This window comes from Trichomycterus rosablanca, chromosome 5, assembly GCF_030014385.1.
Source record: "Trichomycterus rosablanca isolate fTriRos1 chromosome 5, fTriRos1.hap1, whole genome shotgun sequence".
Classification (NCBI taxonomy): domain Eukaryota; kingdom Metazoa; phylum Chordata; class Actinopteri; order Siluriformes; family Trichomycteridae; genus Trichomycterus; species Trichomycterus rosablanca.
The window spans coordinates 40,596,631-40,623,547 of NC_085992.1; the positions used below are offsets into that span (position 1 = coordinate 40,596,631).

The 26,917-nt window shown below is 39.1% G+C and overlaps 1 protein-coding gene across 1 annotated transcript in view; it reads right to left on the reverse strand.

Moving 5' to 3' along the window:
- arhgap22 (Rho GTPase activating protein 22) overlaps positions 1-26,917 on the reverse strand; it is a 56,498-nt gene that overhangs the window by 7,127 nt on the left and 22,454 nt on the right. Inside the window, exons 4-8 of the mRNA XM_062995206.1 lie at positions 6,419-6,547; positions 2,480-2,687; positions 808-940; positions 589-662; positions 358-479 (exon numbers count right to left, since the gene is read on the reverse strand). Coding sequence (XP_062851276.1) covers positions 358-479; positions 589-662; positions 808-940; positions 2,480-2,687; positions 6,419-6,547 — 666 coding nt within the window. The remainder of the gene's footprint in view (positions 1-357; positions 480-588; positions 663-807; positions 941-2,479; positions 2,688-6,418; positions 6,548-26,917) is intronic.

Sequence of the window (26,917 nt, forward strand, 5' to 3'; positions counted from 1 at the left end):
GCAAATGCCCATCCTCCTCACTTTAAACCAGAACTAGCCTTTTAAAAAAGCTGGGGCTACCACTATTGTATGATGGAGAATGCATAGCTTAAGCTAGAAGGGTTGAGGTCCATCTCAGGAATGGGGACCTGTGACAAAACAGAAATTTGCTCCCCTGACCCAGTAGATTACAGAGAACCTAGTTCTCCTCATCCAACATCAGTCTTTGACCTCAAAAATGCTCTTTAGACATAGATGTACTTTGTTCTGGATTTGGTGTAAATATTGAGTTTACTGATCTTTTCTAATGTTTGTATAGTTTTTATACCTGTTTAATCATCCTGACTATTTAATAAATAATAAAACAGTTTGCCTTACCCTCCATCATTGTAACATAGTCCTCCATTTTAGGTCTTAGGATATTTGGTCCAAATACTGTAGCAAGATTTTGCACACTCATCTTATTTTCATTTGAGTGAGACTGGACTTCATCCAAGAATCTAACAGAACAAAACCATAAATACTGCAGAGTTTACAATGTGTTATAATACCTGGACAGACAGATTTGTATTTAACATAATTATCCCATCTCACTGTGTCCTGGCTTACTTGCAAATGTATTTCAGTAGGTTGTAGTTGGCTTGAGGAAGAGTCTTCACTTGCTTTGCAAGCTCACCTAGTCCCTATCAGAGGATTACAAAGAAAACTGTAAATTAAAATTGAATGCAGATTGCAAGCTCTGATCTGCATTGCTCTCAATTATTCAGTTATTATAAATTAATTACATCAGGATGGGCAAAATAACTCTGACAACACCACATGTCTTACCACTTCCTCGTCTTTGAGCAGGAGCTGGGCGCAGGTGAGAAAGTCCTCATATTTACTGAAGGGGATGACGGGTTCAGGCAGCTCCCTGAGGTAAAGCTTCAGCAGAGAGGCCACCGTGTGAACATCAGTGTTACTGCAAATCATTCCACACAATCAGTGTAGGCCACAAATGAATAGCTGCATATGAGAAGGCCTATTTTCTAAACATACCAGTCTTAACAGCAGTGTTAATTAAAGTGCTTGGAAAATAGAGCTAGGACAGCATGGTTCATTCCAACCCATGGCCACATGTTCAGACAAGTCTTAATGGTTGGGACTTGAGTCTTAAAGAATGTCATTGCAAGGTATGATTACTTGTGTCTTTATAACAATTTATATTCTTATGCCTTAGGGCCTAATGGCATAGGTATGAATGTCTACGTGGTAACAGCTTAACAAAGTGAAACTTACACATCCACAGAGAATAACTGAATAGAGAGTGGAGAAAGTGGAGTTCTCAATATAGAGGACAAGAACTATATACACTGATTAGCCATAACATTACAACCACCTCCTTATTTCTACACTCACTGCCCATTCTATCAGCTCCACTTACCATAAAGAAGCACTTCGTTGTTCTACATTTACTGACTGTAGTCCATCTATTTCTCTACAAACTTTTTTAGCCTGCTTTCACCCTGTTCTTCAATGGTCAGGCCCCCCACAGGACCACTACAGAGTAGGTATTATTTGGGTGGTGGATCATTCTCAGCACTGCAGTTGCAATGACATGGTGGTGGTGTGTTAATGTGTGTTGAGCTGGTATGAGTGGATCAGACACAGCAGGGCTGCTGGAGTTTTTAAACACCGTGTCCACTCACTGTCCACTCTATTAGACACTCCTACCTAGTTGGTTCACCTTGTAGATGTAAAGTCAGAGATGATTGCTCATCTATTGCTGCTGTTTGAGTTGGTCATCTTCTAGACCTTCATCAGTGGTCACTGCAGTGCTGAGAATGATCCACAACCCAAATGTAATGCCTAGTCGGTGTACAGTACTATATTGAATTTTGTGAAAAAACATGTTTGAGAGTTTGGAAGATAGAATGGGGACTAATCGGTGCAGTGGAGCTAGAGGAGAAATACTGTCAGATGTTCCTGGTCTCAGCAAAAAAGTAATGAACTCTTCAGGGGTGCATGGTGCAGGAGGAGGAGGAGGTGTGGGGAAAAAAACTTTTATAGGTCAGATGCAGATTTTCCCAGTTTTTCTTAAGATGTATGAATTTCTATACATTTTGAATAGAATTAAGAAAACAATGTGCATTAAAATAAATTTTCCCAATTTTTGTACTGCATAATCTGTGCAATACAGAATTTAAATTGAATATGAATAAATCACTTAAGTTCTAAAACGTCTTTAAATTTTCTACTAAAATTAATATGAATTCTACTTTTAGTAGTTAAGCATAAAAAGATGGTTATTTATTTAGGGCACAGCATTATGATGCATAATAGTTTTTGTATTTCTTGTTTGCCATGGAGTTTTGGAACATAATTACATTTAAAATGTTTATTTATTATGTATTCATTTTAATGTATATAGGAGGACACCTGGACTGGCTACCAATTTTAAAGTTTAAATATAAAGTGAACAATTAATCTTTTGTATCTGAAATGAAGAATTTCATCTCACCTGTCAAACGAAGGTTTGTCACCACAGTCGAAAGCATCCTGGAGCTCTTTGACCAGATTTGCCTGTCCTGGCATGCGAAAGAGGCCCTCCTCATTCAGACCCTGTTCCCGTATGAAGTCCACACACTGCTCCACCAGTAGAGGTGCCAGCCGGGTCCCAAACTTTTTCTCATATTGCACTGTGTCTTCCAGATGCTGGCCAAAAATCCCTTTACAACAAACACATGGATTCAAACAAACTTTAGTGTCTTAAAACATACACAAATATGTTTGGCGGTCCCAAAGACATAGAATTAAAATTGACCTCCTATATAGATTACCTCTGCATTTATTACAACTGTGCCCAGGATACACACACAAACAAGTGCTACACAACAGCAAAGCCTCAACGTCCGGCATACGATACATTACAGATCCATGCAGGGGGTCTTTAGCTGGCAGATATCCATGTCATATTAATAACCCTACACTTCACTTCGCAAATGTACGCTTTAGCTGTCTAATACATTTATGACTGAGCATTTGTTTTGCCATGGTCCATTACACTGTAATCCAAGTTGTAAGAGAGAATAAGCCTTAAACACTAAGACAGACAGGTATCATCTAGTCTGTGATTGGTCCAGCTAGTGTAAATAGCTCTAAGCGTTAGAATCGCAAGCACTGGTTGGGATGTCTTTCAGCTATATATACAAGCTCCAAATAAATGACAGCTCTATTTCTGTTAACAAGCAAAGTGTGGTTAGCTTCTCTTCAGAAACTAATCTAATAACAATGCAGACATGATAAATGTCAAGTATCCAGGCTTGTTAGTCAATGTTCAAATTTGCAGGCAAATAAAAATGACAAAGGTTGTCTTCTCAGAGACTTGCAAGGCATAAAAGAGTGATATTCTGAATATACATATTTCTCTCATCACGAATCTACACGAGTCATTTCAGAAGATAAGTGTTACTTGATTCTATTTGTGTAACAGGGTGGTGTAGGATAACACACCAGTCAAATGCAAGGGCTGAACAGAATCAAACTAGAAGAAGCCTGAGTGACTCAACAGAAAACAAAAACATAAGGAAAATAATTTTAAACAGCCAAGGCAGGATTCAATATGAGACTATAGAGCATCGAGAACAAGCACTCCGCAACGTGTGCCAAGTGGCAGCTTAGAAAACTAATTGGAAATTTGGAAAGACTTTTGAAAGTTGTGCAGTGCTAGCTCACCACCCGCTGAGATCCCAGTCTCAGCAGTGTTGTCGGCTGGCCAGGAGTCTACACAGACATAATTGGCTGAGGTGGGGTGGCCAAAGCCCTGTGATGGATTGGCACCCTGTCTGGGTATTCCTCCCCTGCACTGCTGCTAAGTGTTTCCTGACGGGACTGGACCCATCACAATCCTGACCAGGATAGAGTAGATGATAATAAAGAATTAAGCTATCTGAAATAAAATGGCTATGGCATTATTAATTTACAATACAATATGATAGTTTGTTTGTTTGTTTATTAAGATTTTAACGTCATGTTTTACACTTTGGTTACATTCATGACAGGAACAGTAGTTACTCATTACACAAGGTTTATCACTTCTCAAGGTTATATCAAACACAGTCATGGGCAATTTTGTGTCTACAATTCACCTCACTTGCACTTGGACTGTGGGAGGAAACCAGAGTACCCGGAGGAAACCCACGCAGAACATGCAAACTCCACACAGTAAAGATCTGGATCGACCCACCTGGGGATCGAACCCAGGACCTTCTTGCTGTGAGGCGACAGTGCTACCCACTAAGCCACCGTGCCAAACCAATATCCTGATAGTAGAACAGGTGACTTATGCCAAGTTCACACTACATGACTGGATCTCTTGTAATCGGGAGTCTTTCAAGTCGGTGTGTATTTCACACTACACGACTGATCGGCGATAGGGGGTTTCACACTACACGATTCATCACCAACTGGAATCGCAGGCGAGCTTCTCTTGTCTCCCAAACTACGTTCTGTCATAAAAACAAACACGAGAAGTGACGAGGGGTTTGATGATACCACGTCCGAAAAGGCACGTCAACAAGTAGCGAGCGATCAAAGTTTGTGTGGTAATATGCAGCGTAAAATCAAGGAGAAAAAATAAATGAATCTGATTGGATTTGGCTACGCGAGCAGCATGGATTCTTCTATAGTGAGTTGGAGGTTAATAAATATTTTTGCAATGCAACGTTGGTGTTATGTTTTGTAGAGAACGTTTAGGTCAGAAATACTGTAAAGCTTGTGTGTGTGCCGATGTATTCTGATATAAACTATATTATGCCCCTGTCCCACCTTTTTACAACTCCTCTCCTGCGTTTCCCCTCACCTTAAATCTTATGTTCTCATTGGCTGTTTGACATAGCACTCATTGCCAGTCGGGCAATTCAGATTCAGATATCTGACATGCTAGAAATCTCGCTTCGGTTGCCGAGCACTCGGCGAGTGTTCGGCGAGCCGCTCGGATCGAGTTGTTGAACAGTTCACACATAGCGATTGAGAGCCGAGTTTCAATCACCGAGCAAACACTGAGTTGCTCCCGAGCCGGCAAATCTAGCGCCGACCAGTCGGCGAGCGAAAATCAGGGGAAAAATCGTGTAGTGTGAACTACACCTTTTTGGAAGCTCTGGCATACCATTTATTCTGGCTGTTTGGTTTTACTGCACACATTATATTCAGTGCATATTTAAAGTTGGCATTAATTTGTTTAGCAACAATACAAGCTCAGATTTGCTTGTGAGGTGTATAAGAAGTCAAATCAACCCCACTGTTACCACTGATGGTCTGTAACGCGTCACTTAGTAACGCGTTACTCTAATCTGACCACATTTTTCAGTAACGAGTAATCTAACGTGTTACTATTTCCAATCCAGTAATCAGATTAAAGTTACTTATCCAAGTTACTGTGCGTTACTATTTTTGTCATTTTCTTTAGTGAAAAGATATTTTTGCTTTCTTCTTGGCAGGGGCGGAGCCAGGGGGTGGCCAGTGGTTGCCATGGCCACCATAAAGTAATCTTCGGCCACCCCTCTGGCCCCCCCACCACCGCTTTGCCGGCAATTTTTTTGCGGAAGCATTTCTGCACGCAGGAGCAGCGCACCTCAGATGAGTAGTTCTTCACCAAAACAGTGCAGTAATACACTCAACATAAATGTCAACCACCAACACCATTACAGAAGTAGTACTACTGTATTTAGTAGTATTCGTGGCGCGCTACGAGTAAAAGCGCCAGTTGGCTCCTGCGCATTCCAGTGTTGCCAGATTGGGCGATTATCCGCCAAATTGGGCGGATTTTGTTGGAAAACAATTTAATAGCAGGTAAATAACACTTCTATTTAAAAGAAAATCTTCCGTTTTAAGAAGCTCCAGCATTGTAGAAGGCTATTAAAAGTAAAGTCAATTTTCAATGCTGATTTAGCGTAATAGTGTTGGTCAGTCTGTATCATATTCTTGAAAGAAAATTAAAATTTGTTTTCCATGCATTCACACTAGCATGTTCTGGGATTCAATTGAGTCTCATCAGTACACACAAGTTGGCAGCCAAATGATAAAGTATTGCAAAGGAATATCTTTGAAATATTCCGCATTATATAACTAATAAAGTAACTTGTAATCTAACTTAGTTACTTTTAAAATCAAGTAATCCATAAAGTAACTAAGTTACTTTTTAAAGGAGTAATCAGTAATCAGATTACTTTTTCAAGGTAACTATGCCATCACTGACTGTTACTAACAGCTAGTCTGTAATATAATGCCTAATGGCCTTTTTGGCAGAACACTTCGGTTGTTATTTTAATGTGTTCATGCACCACTACTTTAGGAATTTCTATTCGTAAATCATCAAATGAAACATTATACAGAATAGCTGTCACAGAGAATAATAAAAAATTTAAAACGCTAACTAACAATAACATGTTGAATGTGCTACCTCCGCCAAAAGGAGCCCAAATTACACGCCGGATGGCTTTGACCCAGTCCTCCATTTCATTCTGGGAGTTAGCCATAAGTAGAAACGCCTCATGGCTCAGGGCTGATCTGTCCTTTTCTCCTGTACCACCTACACAAAGTGAAAAAGAGAGAGAGAGAGAAAGGGGTGCATGAGTTTTGTTGCATGAATTCTTAATTTTTTGTAGCTACACCAACCAGGCATAACATTATGGCCAATAACAGGTGAAGTGAATAACACTAATCATCTCTTCATCACGGCACATGTTAGTGAGTAGTAATATTTGGCAGCAAGTAAACATTTTATCCTCAAAGCTGATGTGTAAGAAGCAGGAAAAATGGACAAGCGTAAGGATTTGAGCGAGTTTGACAAGGGCCACATTGTGATGTCTACACAACTGGGTCAGAGCATCTCCAAAACTGCAGCTCTTGTGGGGTGTTCCCGGTTGCCTGGTTGCAGTGGTCAGTATCTATCATTGATGCACGTGGGGAGCGAAGGCTGACCCTTGTGGTCTAATCCAACAGACGAGCGGGTTAGAGCGGGTTAGAGCTGTTAGAGCAGGTGCAGCACAGCAACAAGGGTCCTAAAAACTTTGATTTAACCGCTGCCTCTGGTCACTGTCAATGTTTCAGTAAAGAGTTTCTTATGGTACTCCAGTCTCCTCACACCTCTCACAAACATGCAGTAGGTGAATTGTCTGCTTCAAATTGTTTCTACATGTAAGTCAGAAAGTTAGTGAAGGGTTACGTTTTCTTATGAATCCTGTCCAGGATGTATTTCTTGCACTAGGATTGTCTCGACAGCACTGTAACCCTAACCAGGATAAAAGTGTTAGTTAAAATAAATAAATAGATCCATGTTAGACATGGCGCTTATTTAACTTAGAAAGAAGCTTGACACATTTTAATCATGACCACACAGCCAGTATGGGGTCTGCACGTCTAATTAATGTGTTTAAAAAGGGTGTAAAATCAAGTATACATGCTTGCAGTTTTTATGGATTAACAGTGGCTACTTATTGAGCTCAAAGATTTATAACCAGTCCCATATTAACAAGTCAATTAAATTTCTTCCCTGCCAGAGCAGCCAGGTCAGCTGTAAAAACAGTTATTATTTTGTGGGAAGATATAGAAGCAACAAAAGCTTTGCAATGAAGTAGTAGGACACATGCAGCATGAAATCACCTCTTATTAAAAATGACTCCAGAGTTGCAAACCTCAGTTGTTGTAAACAGTAAGTCACTTGTTAAATATTTTAAATTGGTCAGTAAGACTGTTCCCAAAGTCTTCTTGTGTTATTAAATGCAATTAACATCTACGATACAATTATAAATCGTCTTTTGAATTTAATTTTGTTAATTAATTGGTTTTATTACTTGTAGTACATTTTTGTAATTAATTTTATAAAGGGAGTTTGTGAAGGGTACCTAGATTGTACCTAAACTTTCAATCTGTACTAAATATAGATGTCATCTGGTAACTGAGCACTAGATGGAACCAAAGTAAAACATTATTAAGTTATTTATTTATTTGGATTTTAACGTCCACTTTGGTTACATTCATGACAGGACAGGAAGTTCATCAGTTCAAGTTTTTAATGTCAAACACAGTCTTGGACAATTTTGTATCTCCAATTCACCTCACTTGCATGTTTTTTTTTTGGACTGTGGGAGGAAACCGGAGCTCCTGGAGGAAACCCAAGCAGACACTGAGAGAACATGCAAACTCCAGAAAGAAACCCGGACCGCTCTACCTGGGAATCGAACCCAGGGCCTTCTTGCTGTAAGGTGACAGTGCTACCCACTGAGACACTGTGCCACCCCTAAAACATTACAAGTAAAATGAAAACAATTTTAACATAGAAGACATGACTAAAATAGGTGCCAGGTGGCGCAGCTGGATGTTCCGCTAGCACACCAACGCCGAGATTCTAATCTCCTTGGTTCAAAACTCGGTGTTGCCACTGGTCGGCTGGGCGCCATCTGGCGAGCACAATTGGCAGTGCCTGAAACAGATACCAATTGGCCACCGTATCTGCAGGGTGGGGGCCAGACTATGTGTGGGGTGGGATCTTCATACACTGTGTAAGGACCCTAACTGGCAGAAGAGACGCCTGTGCAGAATGCAGGGGCGAGAAGAGGAGGGCTGTGCACGTGTCGGAAGAGGCGTGTACAGCGACATGCTCTCCTCGGACGCAATCGGAGTATCCCTCAGCAGCGGAGGTCAAATTGAGTGCACTAAATCAGGAGGAAAATGTGCATTAAATGCATTAAAAAAAGAAAACTGAAATCTAACCCTGATATTTAGTTTGGAAAAAATTAAGCTTTAAACAATTAACATTCTAGCATACGCCTCCTCATACACATGTGAAGCTGTTGGCTGCAATTTTTATACTGGCCAGTGGCAGTTTCTTACAAAGAGCTTCAGCATGCACAAAGGATCACACTTCTCTCTTTATTATCCTCAGCCACATGTTAAATCACAGTCATCAGTCAGCACATCACTGCTGAAAGCTGTGTAATGAAAACAACACTACATGCTGCAGCACCTTGACATGCTTTTTATGAATATTTAAATGTCATAATTAAGCTTAAGACTCTGTATTAGTAAAAGGTCAATGTGGCAGTTGGTCCTGTGCCATCTGGAAACTCCAGGTGCAAGGTAAGAATACAATCTATTTAAGGCAGTCCAACCTCTGCATATTTTGGGAGGTGACAGAAGACCTAGAGTACCCAGAAGAAACCCACACATGCATAGGAGGGGCATGCAAAACTCCTTACAGACAGTGAGTCAAGATGATGATTAATTCCAGGTTCCTAAGGAGCGAGCACATGCAAACGATGCTGTATAATGTTAGAGCTTTTGTTTCTTGAACCATTTATTAGAAAAAAATAAACAGGGAACTAGAACCAGTTACATCACAATGTTCATATCAAGCAGAAAAAGAACTCTTATATTTCCCAAAAAGCCTTATAACTGATAATCCTACACCTGCTTAGTTTATGCTGCCACATTGATTCTTGAAAAGTGAGTTGTGGCATTAATTAAGCCATTACTGCTATTTACAATAGCAAAAAACTGACTGTTCCTTTTTATAACTGTCATTTAAACACTCCACAGTGAGAGTTGGTTCATGGTCATGAGTGCTGCCTATGTGGGTCAGCACTTTCACTGTACGCACAGCCTGCTGGCCTCACATCCTCTCAACCCCCTGAGCTATATCTATCTTGACTCCCACCAGAGCAAAGCCAGACTCCAGATCTTCCCCACAACACCATTACTGTGTTTCGGAAAATTATGCTTTAATGTGTACAGCTCAACACTGGGCAAAACAGCTTGGATCCCCAGTTTGCCGGCATACATGCATGCATTGTGTGTGCTCAGTGGTCGATGGACAAAGCTTTTACTATGAAGACCAGATGTTTTTTTCTTTGAGATAGAAGGTCATGGTTGTGGACTATTTATAAGGGGGTAGACCAAAGCTGTGATGTGCATTTTTAACATTCCAGAGGACGTTAGGCACCAAACAATGTCAGAATCCGCTATTTAATATTGTGGATACAAAACAGATCTGTGCACATAAGCTTTCTGGATTGGAACCAAATATTTACAAACTCTCTAAAAAAAATCCATAGTGTCCTTAGTGTTATAAAAAGTTCAACTGTAAACCACCTAAAGAAAACAGCAAAAACATTTGTTTCAAAATGTTGTATATCAAACTTTGTAAACGTGATTTTTTTTCTCTTTTCCCCCCTAATTTTCTCCCCTGATCTAGTCGTATCCAATTACCCTGATTGCGTTATGCTTCACCTCTACCGATACAACCCTCCACTGCTGACTGAAAAGCTTCGCAACTGACACACGCCCCCTCCGACACGTGTGCAGTACCGACTGCATCTTTTCACCTGCACGAGGCAAGTTCATATGCAGATCAACCTTGTGCACGGAGAGCCAAACCATCAGCCAGCAGAGGTCATAATTTCACCAGTTATGAGGAACCCTGGTCCGGTTTGTCCCACCCTGTGAACAACAGCCAATCGTTGTTCATGTAGCCGCCCCGCCCAGCCTGATAGCAGAGCTGAGATTCGATACGATGTATTCGAAATCTCAGCTCTGGTGTGTTAGCATATTTTACCGCTGTGCCACCTGAGCGGCCAAACTTTGAGTTTTTACTGAAATAAAATCTTGTTAATGTTGGAATTAAGTTTATTTTTAAGTTTAGATTTTTAAATTGATTTTATATTTTTATTCGTTAATGTACATCCATTTTTTAAGACACATTGATGTGGCATACTGTCTGCAATAACAATAAAGTCAAAGGAAATAAAAGAATCATTGCATTTATTTGTTATTTGCATTTTCCATACTGTCCCAACTTTTTCTGATTTTGGCTTGTACAAAAACAGCCAAATACAGTCTATATAATTTCCTATAGTGCTGCTGCGTATGCTAGATTTTAGGTTGTTGTATGATCCTGAGTTTGTTTGTCATTCTTTTCTAGATAAAAATTAATTAAAATCGCAATGACCTTCACAACACATAAGATGAAACATGTCAGTGTGTAGGCTGAGCATGTGACTTATTTGCAAATAATGCTTAATATACACAAAATCATGAAAGTCCCTTGTTGACAATCACTTCCTAAAAAGACGCTAAGTTTAGTTAATTCTCAAAAACTTGCTGGCCTGCCGCCCTCGCATCCTTGGGAAAGGAGCACAGGGTTTAGCTATATTTGGAAAAGGTCATTTCTCCATCAGCAAAATGTGGGAAGTAACAAAATACTCATACTTAGTTACTCAAAAGTGCATTGGGTACAATTTAGTGATTTAGTGACACAAGGTGAATTACCAAAACATTAAAGCACAAAGATTTAGGTGAAAGGTTTTGTAAGGAATTAATAAGCAGTTAGATTTACTTTGATCTGTACAGGTGCTTTTGTGGGCACAAAAGCACAATGCAAATGCTGTTCTGAAGAACTTTACTGAAGAACTTTACTGTATGCTAGTATAGGGTAAAACTGTAGTTATACTTGACTATGTAGATTTTGTGTACACATGCAGCTGTGTTTCTGAAATCTTGGACCACTTGCAGAATTGACAGTGATTTCCATATTGTAAATCTACATTTCCAAATGAAGGGAATATAGAGCATCAGCACAGTTGTGCTTATGATTTTACACTGTAAGCCCGGATAAGTTCAATCTACTTAAAAAATTTGAGGAAACCGGTTGCCTTAAAAAAGTTAAGTAATGTATAATGAAAACTTGAGTTAGCATAACTTAAAACATTAAGTTATTACACCTAAAAGGCAAGTTGATTAAACTTTCTTTTTTTTGTTATACCAACTGCTTTTCCCAATAATTCTACTTAATATCTTGAGCTCAATGGAAAAAACTATTAATTTCTTCTTAGTTTTCATGTTAATTACATTTTAAATATGAATTACAAATGTTTATAGAGAAACAGACACAATTATAAAATTATTTTTCTTTATTTCACTTCAGAAGTATTTACTTAAAATACAACATGTCAAGAAAACATCTTTAAAACTATACAAACTGTATATAAAGTTCTGATGAAACACAAACAGCTCCTCACAGTAACCATGAACCTGTAAAACAACAAAAAGAAACAAGAAACAGAAGTATTAAAATCAACATTAATAGCATTAATTTAAGGATTAAAATAAAGCAAGCCAGCACACTCTTTGCTTCGTATGAAGGCTAGCATGCTAACATGCTAGCATGTAGCCTAAATACGGCAAATAAAGCAGCGCTGTTTTATTATTTATTTAGTGTCAACATTAAGATCATTTGTTTTAAACAAAATTGTTAAGTAAAGTACAACACTTACCAAAATTAGACGGAAGATGAAAAAGCCCCATCAGACTGGTGTACATGCTACTCCAAAATAGCATAATGAGGAAGAAAATGTTTGTCCACTTAGTTTAACAAAGGTTCCACTTCACAAAAGACATTTGAGGAAGACAAGTTTACTTTTGCAAAAAGCCTTAAATGAAAAGTAAAAAGTAATTTGCAACAACAGGTTACAAAAGTTAAAACAAATGGCTGCCTGATTCACCGACAGCGAGCTGAAAAAAGGCGACTTATATGTAAATGGTGGTGTTTTTCTGTTTTATTACCATAACTTAACTTTTTTAAGTTAATCTGATAGAAAAGTCATTTTTTTGGTTTAGTAAACTTAAATCTTTTAGCACATTTAAATGTGTACTCAAATTAGTACAATGTACTCTGCATTTTATAGTAGAGCAAAAAAACTTAAATAATTTATGTATGTTGTACTAAAAATGTTTGAGTAAATATAAAGTCCGGGCTTACAGTGTACTTACTTACTTACTTTAGATAGATAGATAGATAGATAGATAGATAGATAGATAGATAGATAGATAGATAGATAGATAGATAGATAGATAGATAGATAGATAGATAGATAGATAGATAGATAGATAGATAGATAGATAGATAGATAGATAGATAGATAGATAGATAGATAGATAGATAGTTTAACAAGCAAAAGATTTGAAACTGATACAAATAAAGTAAGTAAGTAAATAGGGTGTAGCGAATGTACAACATGCATACAGTAGTCTTGGAAATGGCGGTACAAATGTGTGTTTGAGTTTGTTGATTCGGTTTAACGTCCCCATCGTCATGTGGTGTTAAACATTCTGACTGCCTGGGGTACAAAAGACTTTCTCAGCCTGTCTGTTGAGCAGCACAGAGACAGCAGTAAATGGGTTGTAATAGTTGTAATATATTCATGTGAAAAGTGTATATTTTACAGCCTATATAATTTACTATAAAGCTACTGCACATGTTCTAGATCAGAGGTGAGCAAACTTTCTGGCTTAAAATCAGTATTACATCAGCTGGTTTCCATTGACCCTTCTGTCATACGACTGCCACTGAGACTTCCTGTGTGGCAGAAGCCCCACTTTCTCTTTTTGTACTCTTTTTCTCACATATAGCCCACCAACTCTCTTGGTACAATCTTGTACAATGGAACAATGACTTGTACAATCTACAAATGTATTAATAGGAAAAAAAAGCATTTTTTCACAAGTAAGGCATCTGTCCCCGAATTTCACAGGTATTTGGCTCACAATAGCCACCAAAAGAGCTTAAGTATGCCTTGGTAAAGGATTTATTTCAGTCTCGGAGACTGTACAGAAGGAATAAAACACTATTATTCCAAAAGATAATCCCTCAATTGGTGTTTTGATGATGATGGAGGAGTGCGCTGTTTAACAAACGGGACAAAATCTCCAGTGGGTGTTTAACTAAGTTAAGATCTGGGAACTGTGAAGGTCTTAAATATAATTTCCATTTATTAAAATTAATCATATTTAGTGGTATTTAATTCTAATTCTAATTCTAACCATTAGTGTCATATAGCAGTTTTGTATTAACTTTTAACTTTTTTTAAACATTCGACAAGAATAACTCAATGTGGGTCAGAAAACTAAAAAAAACTGGGTCATCTTTGTCTACTGTTAAAAGAAATGTGATAATTTGAAGCATGTCTTGCTAAGCTTTTTTTTTTTTTATGAGAATTTCATTTGTTGAAGGAAACATGTTGTTTAGCCCTGTGTGGCTTCATGTGAACAAAGTAATTGCCCCTTACCTACTAAATCAACCAGTTAACCAAATTCAGTTTACCCATGGCTTCATTTTCACTAGTCACACCCAGGTTGAATACTGCCAAACCAGTTAAATCTAAACATCATTTAAATAGAACTTGTCTGGCAATATGAAGCAGACTAGCAGGTCTGGTTAAATCAGGCTACAGGAAACAAAGACCTTGAAATCTACCAGTCTAAAATGTGTTACAAAGCCATTGCTAAGGCTCTGGAACTCCAGTGAATCACAGTGATCCATTATCCACTTAGAAGAATGGTAAACAATCCCAGGAGTTTCAACAACAAAGCACTGACAACTCATCCCCTAGGTCACAAAAGAGCCCAAACAAACATCTGAAGAACTGCAGGCTTCGCTTGTCTGAGTTAAGGTCAATGTACACAAAAATGGCATCTATGTGAAAGTTGCAAGGAGCAAACTGCTGACCAAAAGGAAAAAAGGCTTGTCTTTCATTTGCCGGTACATCTGATAGACCACCAAGACTTTTTGGATAATGTTCTGTGCTGACGAGTCAGAGGTGGAATTTTTGAAAGACATGGGTCTTGTTAAATCTGGTGTAGAGCAAACACTGCATTACACCATACCATACCATACCATATCATACCATACCAACAGTCATAAATGGTGGGGGCGGCACCCAGGTGGTGCAACAGGATATTCCACTAGCACACCAGCGCTGAGATTCTGAACTCCTCTGTTCAATTGGCAATGCCTGCAGCAGACATGTCCGCCTCTGGGCTGCCTCTGGAAGCAGTGTCACGTCTCTGCAGCAGACACGTCTCTGCTAGGGCGGTTTGACCGGACTATGTGGGTGGGGTCTTTAAACGCTGTGTAAGGACCCTGATTGGCAGATAGAGAGGCGCCTGTGCAGAGTGCATAGGTAAAAAAGTGTTCCGCTAAGGGCTGTGCACGGATCGGAGAAGGCGTGAGCAGCAATATACCCACCTTGACTGCAATCAGGGATCCCCCAGCAGCAGAAGACAAATTGACTACGCTAAATTGGGACGAAAATGGGAGAAAATGCATAAATAAAATGGAACAAACAAATGGTGGGGGTGACTGGATGAGTCAGTTTGTGACACAAAGCTGAAGCGCAGTTGGGTTATGCAGCTGGACAATAGTGGCCAAGCAGTGGCCAAGTCAAATTCTATAAACATGTTATAGCAAGACCTTAAATGGGCAGTTAATGCTCAAAACCCTTTAAATGTAGCTTAATTACACCATATGACATCTGACATGACAGGGTTATGACGTGCTCATGTTAGCTCATACCCAAACCAAGCACCACCGTCATTGAATCTGCTTCCATACCGAAGTAGAGGGTGTGTGGATTTTAAACAAAGCTAGTCATTTCCTCTGAATAACCACATAAGCATGACAAAGGGAGGTGAACTATTGCGACAGAAGAGGCCTCCAGCTAAGAGTTGAACCAGCAAATCAAACAATACTGAATTCTGATATCTTTGTATTAGTAGTAACAGCTGTTTTAAAAGTCACACACATACCCACGCACACATGTACAGCTGCTGTAATTTACAGGTAACTTCATTCAAGTGATGAAATGTTTTCAAGCTCATCAGCAAGAACATAACATTACTAACAACTTTATGCCATTATTGTCAAGGAGTATTACACACAGCGCCTACGTCTAAGTATTTAACAACAATTAGCAGGAAAAAAATCCACCTAATGCCTGAAGTCATCATGTGCTTACTCTACATGACTCAAAGTATGCGGTTCTCTTTTCTACTTACTTAATTTAATCATTGCTAATGGGCGTGAAATCAGGTGGAAAACCAACACAGTTATAGGGTGCCACCACTATAACAAGTTTGATTGTGTTGCTAGAGCTGTCTAGGTCAGGTTGGGTGTAATTATGAAATTAAAATGTTTAACAATAACAGTTTTGTCCTGATGCTATAGGCCAGACTGACAATTACTGACTGTAGTCCATCTGTTTCTCTGCATGCTTTGTTAGCCCCCTTTCATGCTGCTCTTCTATAGTCAGGACTCTCGCAGGACCACTACAGAGCAGGTATTATTTGGGTGGTGGATCATTCTCAGCACTGCAGTGACACTGACATGGTGGTGGTGTGTTAGTGTGTGTTGTGCTGGTATGAGTGGATCAGACACAGCAGCACTGCTGGAGTTTTTAAACACCTCACTGTCACTGCTGGACTGAGAATAGTCCACCAACCAAAAATATCCAGCCAACAGCGCCCTGTTGGCAACGTCCTGTGACCACTGATGAAGGTCTAGAAGATGACCAACTCAAACAGCAGCAATAGATGAGTGATCGTCTCTGACTTTACATCTGCAAAGAGGACCAACTAGGTAGGAGTGTCTAACAGAGTGGACAGTGAGTGGACACGGTATTTAAAAACTTCAGCAGTGCTGCTGTTTCTGATTCACCAATACCAGCACAACACACACTAACACACCACCACCATGTCAGTGTCACTGCAGTGATGAGAATGATCCACCACCTAAATAATACCTACTTTGTGGTGGCCCTGTGGGGGTCCTGACCATTAAAGAACAAAGTAAAAGCAGGTTAAAAAGCATGTAGAGAAACAGATGGACTACAGTCAGTAATTGTAGAACTACAAAGTGCTTCTATATGGTAAGTGGAGTTGATCAAATGGACAGTGAGTGTAGAAACAAGGAGGTGGTTTTAATGTTATGGCTGATTGGTGTACATTATTATTTGTAGGTTTTTCAAATGGTGTAAAGCACACAAACATTGGAAACTAGAGCAGAGTAAATGTGTTCTGTAAATAAATAAATCTTGCTACCAGCTACTTGATACTAAGGTAAAGCTGTTAGCTTGATGTGGAAAGATGGTTCATTTTTTGGGCTCATTTGTTCTGATAAAAAGGCATCTTAGTGCTCCAATGTGCAACAGTGACACTTTAAACATATACTGTGGCAACATTTTGAGGAAGCCCTTTTTCTTTTTTACTTATGACACCTATGTGCATTAAGGTCATTAACAAATGGTTAATCCCATTCTACACTTTTGGGAAACGTTGGAATGCTAGCCATTATCAGCCCCTACCATCCAACATCAGTGCCCAGTCTCATAAATGTCCTTGAGAATTCATAACAGTTGTATGAAAAGATGCCATACTGTGTTCATACTTAGTTTATGTACTGTTACTGAACAAACCAGAAGATGCAGCTATAGATTCTGCTTTCTACCTTCACATTATTGGTAGCAGTGTATATATGTGGTCTAATTAGGGAGGCATTCCTTTTTTATTGTAGTAATCAGATACCCAGACATGAAAAGTGCAAACTCAGCAGTGTTTTTCTACTGCTTTCAGTCTCTCAGGTTACCCCACAGAGCTCTTATAACATTAGTAAAGAGGCTGCAGGAATTTCTCTGTCTCATATTTCCTACACTGTAATTATCTATTTTACCTCCAATATGTTTCCACCCTCCTGCGGGTGGCTTTAGGCAGTGTTTTTCACTTTATAGAGCATCTATGGTAATGAGTGTATAGTGAACTTATTGACATTATTATACAAAGACTGATTATGTACATGAGACAATACATAAGCAACATACACTATGCCACTTTCATTAGCTTTATGTGAGCTGAACCTACCATATGGATGCACTAAATCATTGTCTGCTGCTCTGTACACTTTGTCACCCATTCTCTGCCTCATCCATCAATAGACTGGGACCACCATAGGGGTGCATACAATTAGATAATTTATACTTGAAATCTGTTATTTAGTAAGAGTAACCACTCATAATGGTCTTAAAAAGACTTAAAAAATGATTTTTTTTTACCACCATTTTTCTTCAATTTAAGACATTTGCATTAAATATCATATGGTCAGCATAATAAAGTGAAAATGGTAAAATGATTTTCAAGATTTTGTGGTATTTGGTCATATTTATGATAGGTGAACAATGGCTGCAAATGTTTTAAGGTAAACAAGCCTCTGATAAGTAGATTACATCTATTGCTCAAGTCGTCTTGAGGATGAGACTGAATTAAATCTGACCTTTTGAGTGAGGAACTTGACATGGTGTGTTTGTCAATTGTACTTACTCACATTTCAGTAGTGCCAGAAAAAGAAATTCTGAAATTTAAGTAGATTTGAGTCATTGTTGTGCTAATTATTTAATTTATATTAAAATAAATGTATACATTTGAAAAAAAATATGAAGTACAAACTCTATTTCTAGAAAAAAAGAATCACTGATTTATTAATGCTTTCGAACGTTCATTTAACTGACAAAAAACATTAATTGTATTTTGTAAATATAAACAGATTTTAAATTTGATGCCTTGAACACACCCAAAGAAGTTCATAAAAAAAAATCATAGAAAATTCAGGTCCTACTGTTTTAAAACAATTCCCAAAAAGCAGGCAAATAATTTAGGTATTTTGCCAAATCTACCGGACATAATATCGTGAAAAGATTCAAAGAATCTCATCAGAGAATTGTATCAGAAATTGTCGTACTATTTTAATGAATAAAATCACAATCTCAGAAATACTTTGGAAAATTGCTGCATCAAGAAATGCAATCTAAAACTCTATTATGCAAAGAGAAAGACACCACCGAGTTCTCTGGGCCTGAGCTCATCTCAGATAGACCGTAAGACCGAAAGACAGTGGAAATGTGTCCTGTAGTCAGATGAGTTCATGTTTCAGCTTGTTTTTGGCAAAAATGTAATCCAGTACGTCTTTTATCTTTGTGCCAAAGATGATATGGCGGTGCATCAGTGCCCGTGGCATGGGCAATTCGCATATGTGTGAATGCACCATTTATGCAGATGCATATTAGGGGTATATACACCGATAAGGCATAACATTATGACCACCTTTCTAATATTGTGATGGTCCCCCTTTTGCTGCCCCATACGCAACAAACTGTGATGCACTGTGTATTCTGAAACCTTTCAATCAGAACCAGCATTAACGTCTTCAGCAATTTCAGCTACAGTAGCTCGTCTGTTGGATCGGACCACACGGGCCAGCCTTCGTTTCCCACGTGCATCATTGAGCCTTGGCCGCCCATGACCCTGTCGCAGGTTTACCACTGTTTCTTCCTTGGACCACTTTTGATAGATACTGACCAATGCAGACTGTTTTGGAGACAGTGACAGTGACTGACCCAGTCGTCTAGCCATCACAATTTGGCCCTTGTCAAACTCGCTTAAATCCTTACACTTGCCCATTTTTCCTGCTTCTAAAGTATCAACTTTGAGGATAAAATGTTCACTTGCTGCCTAATATATCCCACCCACTAACAGGTGCCGTGATGAAGAGATAATCAGTGTTATTCACTTCACCTGTCAGTGGTCATAATGTTATGCCTTTCTGTATGGGCTTCAACAGTGTGACTTTAGACATAGAATGCATGTGCTTGACTGGCCTGCCTGCAGTCCAGATCTCTCTTCAATTGAAAATCTTGAAGAGGAGAATCAGATAGTGGTGAACACAGAGTGTTGAGCAGCACAGCAGCTTGATCTCAGTTCAAGCAAGAACAAATTGAAAATTAGTGTCTATGGCTTCCAAATGATTAATAGAAGTAATTCATAGGACAGGTGGTGTAACACAGTGCTAAATGTGTCTCTGTCCCAACTTTTTTGAAAATGTTACAGGCATCAAATTCTACACGTGTTTAGATTTACAGCATGCAATTGGAAACATTGGAAATCTTTTCTTTGTACTGTGTTCCAACTGTGGTTATACTTTAATGTTGTATCTTTAAAAAACTATAATATCTAGGTGCACGTGCAGGATTGGTTAGTAAGGAGTTAAAGTGACAGTGCCAGATCAGAGAGCAGCAGAAATGCAGTGAACACCTTTCAGCACATTTCATGTCAAATTACAGGGATATACTCATGCAAGACTATTCCACCAGAAACCCTTATGCTCTTTAAAAGTGTTCCAAAAATACTTAAAAATAGCTCCCAAGTGAAGCCACAGGTTCTTTCATGAATGTGCCAGTCCAGATGTTTCCAGCTTTAACATCAAACTTTGAGAGAGTAAAAAAACAACTGATCCATGAAAAATAAAGTACCATATATCTACTAAACATTTTTAATATCTCAATAAAGTGTTGTATTTCCTTATGAATATATGGTTCAGTGCCAGTTCTCAGCTAAAGAAAGGCACAGAATAAAGGGTGCACGATAATCCTGAGTAAGAAGGTGGAGTAGAGCAAGCTTACCCTTAAGCTGAGCGGAGTGGAACTCACGCATTCTGCAGCAGCTGATCCCCATGCTGGCATGCAGCAGCCGCCGAGGGTTTACCTAAACATATGCCATGTCACTTCCACCCATGGCCCTCCAGAAGGTGAATCCTTCACACAGGTATGTGCCAGGGGCACTTGAAGAAAAATGAATGAGAACGAGAAAGGGAAAGAGACCAAGAGTAGCAAAAAATCCCAAAGTAGTAGCATTACAGCTGGAAACCAGAAAAACAAGTCCTTCATTCGCTTCATTCATTCATTCAGAAAAAAAAATCGTCCTTTTCTTTTATCTTGCACTCTGCTCTGGCAGAGACAGCCACAAATGCATGCACACACACATGCACACAACCTCTTCAGTCTGGGAGTGGAGCTCTGGTTTGCCCTCACTCACCCTCATGAGACACGCCACCACCAAGAACATCTTTGCCAAACACTGCAAACATCCCCCAAACACAAACACACCGAGCTAATTAATCTGTGTGTGTGTGCTGCAAAAGTGACTTCACTTCGCACAGGGTGTGGGTTAATATTTCCACAATCCCTGCATGTCACCGTTATGTTTTTTTTACCCCTATTAAACCCAACAGCATTTTAATTAAGCACACCCAACTTAACCAGGCATTTTCCAGACCACACGGAGATGGTTTGCTGCACAGATGCTTTGATTGCACAGTACCGGACTGAAGTGGGGGTGGGTGGTGTTATCTGAGCTCACAGTGTACAGTAAAGCGCTCTACAGAGCAGACATGGACCCTCTCCAAATGACTGTCAGGCACAAGCACATGCTCAGTTCAGACCTCCACTGTGCAGCCTCACTTCATTCACTGATTCTGCTTTTGTGTTAAGGACTGTCATTAAAAGAGCCATTGTTCAAGCGGCTGACATCTAGTGCATGTGAGGTGAAAAGAGCTGGACGTTTAAACATGGAGCAATGGTGCAGTTAAAGGCTGAATGTTCAGATTGTTACTGCTTTGTACTGATACACTTTATCTCAGGAATTAAGGATACAAAGCTAAAGTTTAGAGCAGTGTTAAAGGACCCAAAAGTGGGAGCATGGTGGTAGTGAAACATGCTTTAACCATTAACTGTTATCAATAGTATTTTACACACTAAGCCACAACAGTCAAAATGTTCCAATACTTATTTACATTAAGATATTTGGTAGTAGTAATTCATACACTGATCAGCCATAACATTCAAACCACCTCCTTGTTTCTACACTCACTGTCCATTTTATCAGCTCCACTTACCATATAGAAGCACTTTGTAGTTCTACAATTACTGACTGTAGTCCATCTGTTTCCTTACATACTTTTTTGTTTTTTAGCTTTCACCCTGTTCTTCAATGGTCAGGACCCCCACAGGACCACTACAGAGCAGGTATTATTTAGGTGGTGGATCATTCTCAGCACTGCAGTGACACTGGCATGGTGGTGGTGTGTTAGTGTGTGTTGTGCTGGTATGAGTGGATCAGACACAGCAGCGCTGCTGGAGTTTTTATATACCGTGTCCACTCACTGTCTACTCTATTAGACACTCCTACCTAGTTGGTCCAACTTGTAGATGTAAAGTCAGAGATGTTCGCTCATCTATTGCTGCTGTTTGAGATGGTCATCTTCTAGACCTTCATCAGTGGACACAGGACGCTGCCCACAGGGTGCTGTTGGCTGGATATATTCGGTTTTCCGTCCAGCAGTGACAGTGAGGTGTTTAAAAACTCCATCAGTGCTGCTGTGTCTTATCCACTCATACCAGCACAACACACACTAACACACAACCACCATGTCATTGTAACTGCAGTGCTGAGAATGATCCACCACCTAAATAATACCTACTCTGTGGTGGTCCTCTGGGGGTTCTAACCATTGAAGAACAGGGTGAAAGCAGGCTAAAAAGGTATGTAGAAAAATAGATGGACTACAGTCAGTAACTGTATAGCAACAAAGTGCTTCTATATGGTAAGTGGAGCTGATAAAATGGACAGTGAATGTAGAAACAAGGAGATGGTTTTAATGCTATGGCTGATTGGTGTATATATTTGACTGTGTATAATTTAAATACTTCAGGATTAAAAGCCATCTTGAGAGATCAACAAGAGTATCTTGGTGGTCAATTCACAACCAACCAACACCTTTTTGTCTACTCAAAAAAAGGGAGGGACATACACTATTCAAAGCAATATAAAGTAGAGACCAAAGAATTTAAGCAAATGAAAGTAAATTGTCCTATCCACTGAAGCCACTTTGCCTGTAAAATACTTTAAACAAAAAGAATGTTCATTTTTAACTCATGTTTTTCAACAACAGTATCTAAACCCAGTTGTAAGGGATATGGAAGTTATGGCAGTCTTGAAATCTTGATGATGTCTGTAACTGTTCTTGGTAATTAATTAAATTTTTATTTATTGTGAGTTTGTTTTTGTTAAGTCCCTTTGTTAACTTCAAAAATAGCGTCAGAAATATACAGTACATACATCAAATAATATTTCTTGGTGGTGTAGAAAGTTCATAATTTCTTTTAATTTTGTAACTTGGCTTCCTAAATCCTTATTAGAGACTATGGTTAATTGTAGGGGTGACTCCTCTGTGTTGCTCCTGCTGCTTTCAGGTCATCCTTAAACTCTAAGTGACTGATGACTTATTATTTGCATAAGAGTGCGTATTTTCTGACAACATATAAACATGTATAACATTATATAATGACAGCAGGGACAATATGCAACTGCAAAATTTGTTATTGGTTTTATATGTAGAAATATATGATATATTTGATTTTATTTTCAGATTTTTAATTTTTAAAATATTTGTTTATGCATTTTTCTCCCCTTTTAGCGCGTCCAATTGCCTGATTGCGTCATGCTTCCTCTCCACCAATGCCGATCCCCGCTCTGATTGAGGAGAATGAAGCTAACCCATGCCCCCTCCGACACGTGGGCAGCAGCCGTATGCATTTTGTCACCTACACTTTGACGAGTGCAATGCGGATCAGCACTGTGTGCGGAGAGACACACCCTGACAGTACTCTTTTCCCCGTCTCTGTGCAGGCGCCATCAATCAGCCAACAGAGGTTGTAATTGCATTAGTTATGAGAGAGTCCCTATGCTGCTTTTTTAATATCCAACCCCTATCTGAACAACAGGCCAATCGTTGTTCACGTGGATGCTCAGCCCAGACGGCAGGCAGAGCTGAGACTCGATACGATGTATATGAGATCCCAGCTCTGGTTCCAGTGTATGTTTTAACCACTGTGCCACCTGAGCAGCCGAATGTTTAGATTAAACATTTTCTTTTTTATACCTAAAAATACATTTTTGTAGATATATGATGTATAGAACAAAAACTGCTTTTTAGAACTGGATAATATAACCAGTCAAGGGAACATGATAATAAATGTAACCAAAATTCAAAAAGCTCTACAAACACATAGCTGAAAAAAATTTGCAATACATGTACTTTAATCCAGTGTACAAAAGCATGCATTGTAGTCACTACATTGTAGTCACAATTGTGAGTTGCTTTAAATATAAGTATCTGCTAAATGACAAAAACGAAAAAAGATGTCTTATTTTCAAAAAGTACTCCACTCCAATATGTACTCCACTACAACTCCACTCAAACATGCAACCCCACATATGGGGTTTCATTTACAAATACATTTTACTAAAGAATTGTTTTGATTGTCCCACCTACTGCTTTAATAAATCGTTTGTAGGTAAATTGTTTTTCATTATGTCATTAGTACAAGACATGTTGGCTTTTTTGTTTCTATACTAAAAGTGTAGTGAAGTGGCATCTAATGGTTAATCCAGGTCATTTTTAGCATGCATTTTAGCTACTACAATACAGCAAGTAAATTTTTACTCTAAGTAAAAATTTTAAGTCCATCTAAGTAACTTTCTACACATTCTCGACCACCAGACTGAGCATTTTATAGTCAGTAGCCATATTTACCTAGACTGTCTCTTTGTCTTGCCTTTTCTCCACAACAAAGTGATTTAGGGGAGGGGGGTAGACAAGTGCTCATCTGGCCTTAGATAATCCTGGATGAAAGACCACCAAGAAGCACACAATCCCTTACGTCCACTTCAACTCCACTCCAATATGCAAGTCACTCAGTTATGACACAGCACTTGGCTGAATGATTTCAACTAAGCAAAAATGCAGATCCCAGCAATTTTACCCTCAACAGAATCCTTTCATCCGGGCCAATCTCCAGAGTTTGTGTTTTGCTGCACTAATGCTCATGTCTTTCAGGCTTTATTGGTGTGATTATTCTTTTCTAGGTGCAGTCCTAATAATAAAAGTGCACATCTGCACTTTGGTAATCTGATCGTCATCAGATTCAATTACATTATTTAAGGGTTCTTGTAAAAGTTATATTGATCTGGAAAATGTGAATAAGGGTATTACAAAATGTAGTTAAATAAACATGTAACTCAGCAGATACATACTCTACATCAATTTTTACGGTTTTCTAAAGCTGTGTATGTGCCCGACTTTAACTTGGCTGTATTCCGAATCACATATGACGTAATTTGGCATTCTGCCTATGTTTACTCCTTGTAACTGCAGCATTAAAACAAACTTATGCAGCAGAGATAATGTAAAAGACTTGGCTCAGCCACCTGACCATGTTTTTATCTTTTATTTAAAATAGGAAGCATTTCAGAAATTTATTGATAGTACTATTGTGACTAAAACATAATTGTGCTTGTTGCAGAGATGTTCAGAAGTCACAAAATACGAGTCTGAGTCAAATCATGAGTCTAGGCTAGAGTCAAGTCACAAGTGAATATAATATACACAAAACATATACTGGAAATGTAGCGTAGAAATAAACAAATAATCTGTAAGTTCAGATAAAAACAACAACAGATTGGTGACTGTATTTTGCCGTTTTACTTTTTGCCTTTACTTTCCTGGGTACCAGTTAAAAGCTTAAACTGATGTTTTGTTTTCACTGCAAATGACGGCACAGCGGCCAAAATCCCAAACACAGCAAAAAATCCATAATACTGCTTACCTTAGCTTATGTTATTCCAGATGCTATTAAATTTATAACTGTGTGTTGCCCCATTAAGAATATAATCCGTTATTTTGTAAATGTGCTTTAAAAACCTCCAAACTTTTACCGGTTGTGAAGTAATACACAAACTCGTTAAAAAGCCAAACGTTTCATTGACAATCATCTGTGTGACGCTGCAAACTAAATACATGCAAATAACAGCATTTCTAACTAAAAATTACAATCAGAATGGTTCAGAAAGCGGTTCTTACAATCATTAGCGCCAATTCTGGAGGAGCGTTCCATTCACATTATCTGTTACTGTGAAGTGCACTACATAGGGTATTCCACCATTTTAAGTAGGGAGCGATGCTTCATCACTACACCGGAAGCTGGCTGTAACATTTACCCATTGTGTGAATTGCGGTTTAAATCGGCTGGAGTGTTAGTAGAGAGCAGAAAATGACATGATCAGAATCATGTCGGATCATATATATATATATATATATATATATATATATATACAGTGGAGCCAAAAAGTATTTAGTCAGCCACTGATTGTGCAAGTTCTCCTACTTAGACAGATGAGAGAGGTCTGTAATTTTCATCATAGGTACACTTCAACTATGAGAGACAAAATGAGAAAAAAAAATCCAGGAAATCACATTGTAGGATTTTTTAAGAATTTATTTGTAAATTATGGTGGAAAATAAGTATTTGGTCAATAACAAAAGTTCAACTCAATACTTTGTAACATAACCTTTGTTGGCAATGACAGAGGTGAAATGTTTCCTGTAAGTCTTCACCAGGTTTGCACACACTGTAGCTGGTATTTTGGCCCATTCCTCCATGCAGATCTCCTCTAGAGCAGTGATGTTTTGGGGCTGTCGCTGGGCAACACGGACTCCACAAATTTTCTATGGGGTTGAGGTCTGGAGACTGGCTAGGCCACTCCAGGACCTTGAAATGCTTTTTACGGAGCCACTCCTTCGTTGCCTGAGCGGTGTGTTTGGGATCATTGTCATGCTGGAAGACCCAGCCACGTTCCATCTTCAATGCTCTCACTGATGGAAGGAGGTTTTGGCTTAAAATCTCACGATACATGGCCCCGTTCATTCTTCCCTTAACACGGATCAGTCGTCCTGTCCCCTTTGCAGAAAAACAGCCCCAAAGCATGATGTTTCCACCGCCATGCTTCACAGTAGGTATGGTGTAACTCAGCATTCTTCTTCCTCCAAACACGACGAGTTGAGTTTTTACCAAAAAGTTTCATTTTGGCTTAATCTGACCACATGATATTCTCCCAATCCTCTTCTGGATCATCCATATGCTCTCTGGCAAACTTCAGACAGGCCTGGACATGTACTGGCTTAAGCAGGGGGACACGCCTGGCACTGCAGGATTTGAGTCCCTCTCGGCGTAGTGTGTTACTGATGGTAGCCTTTGTTACTTTGGTCCCAGCTCTCTGCAGGTCATTCATCAGGTCCCTCCGTGTAGTTCTGGGATTTTTGCTCACCGTTCTCATGATCATTTTGACCCCATGGGATGAGATCTTGCGTGGGGCCCCAGATCGAGGGAGATTATCAATGGTCTTGTAT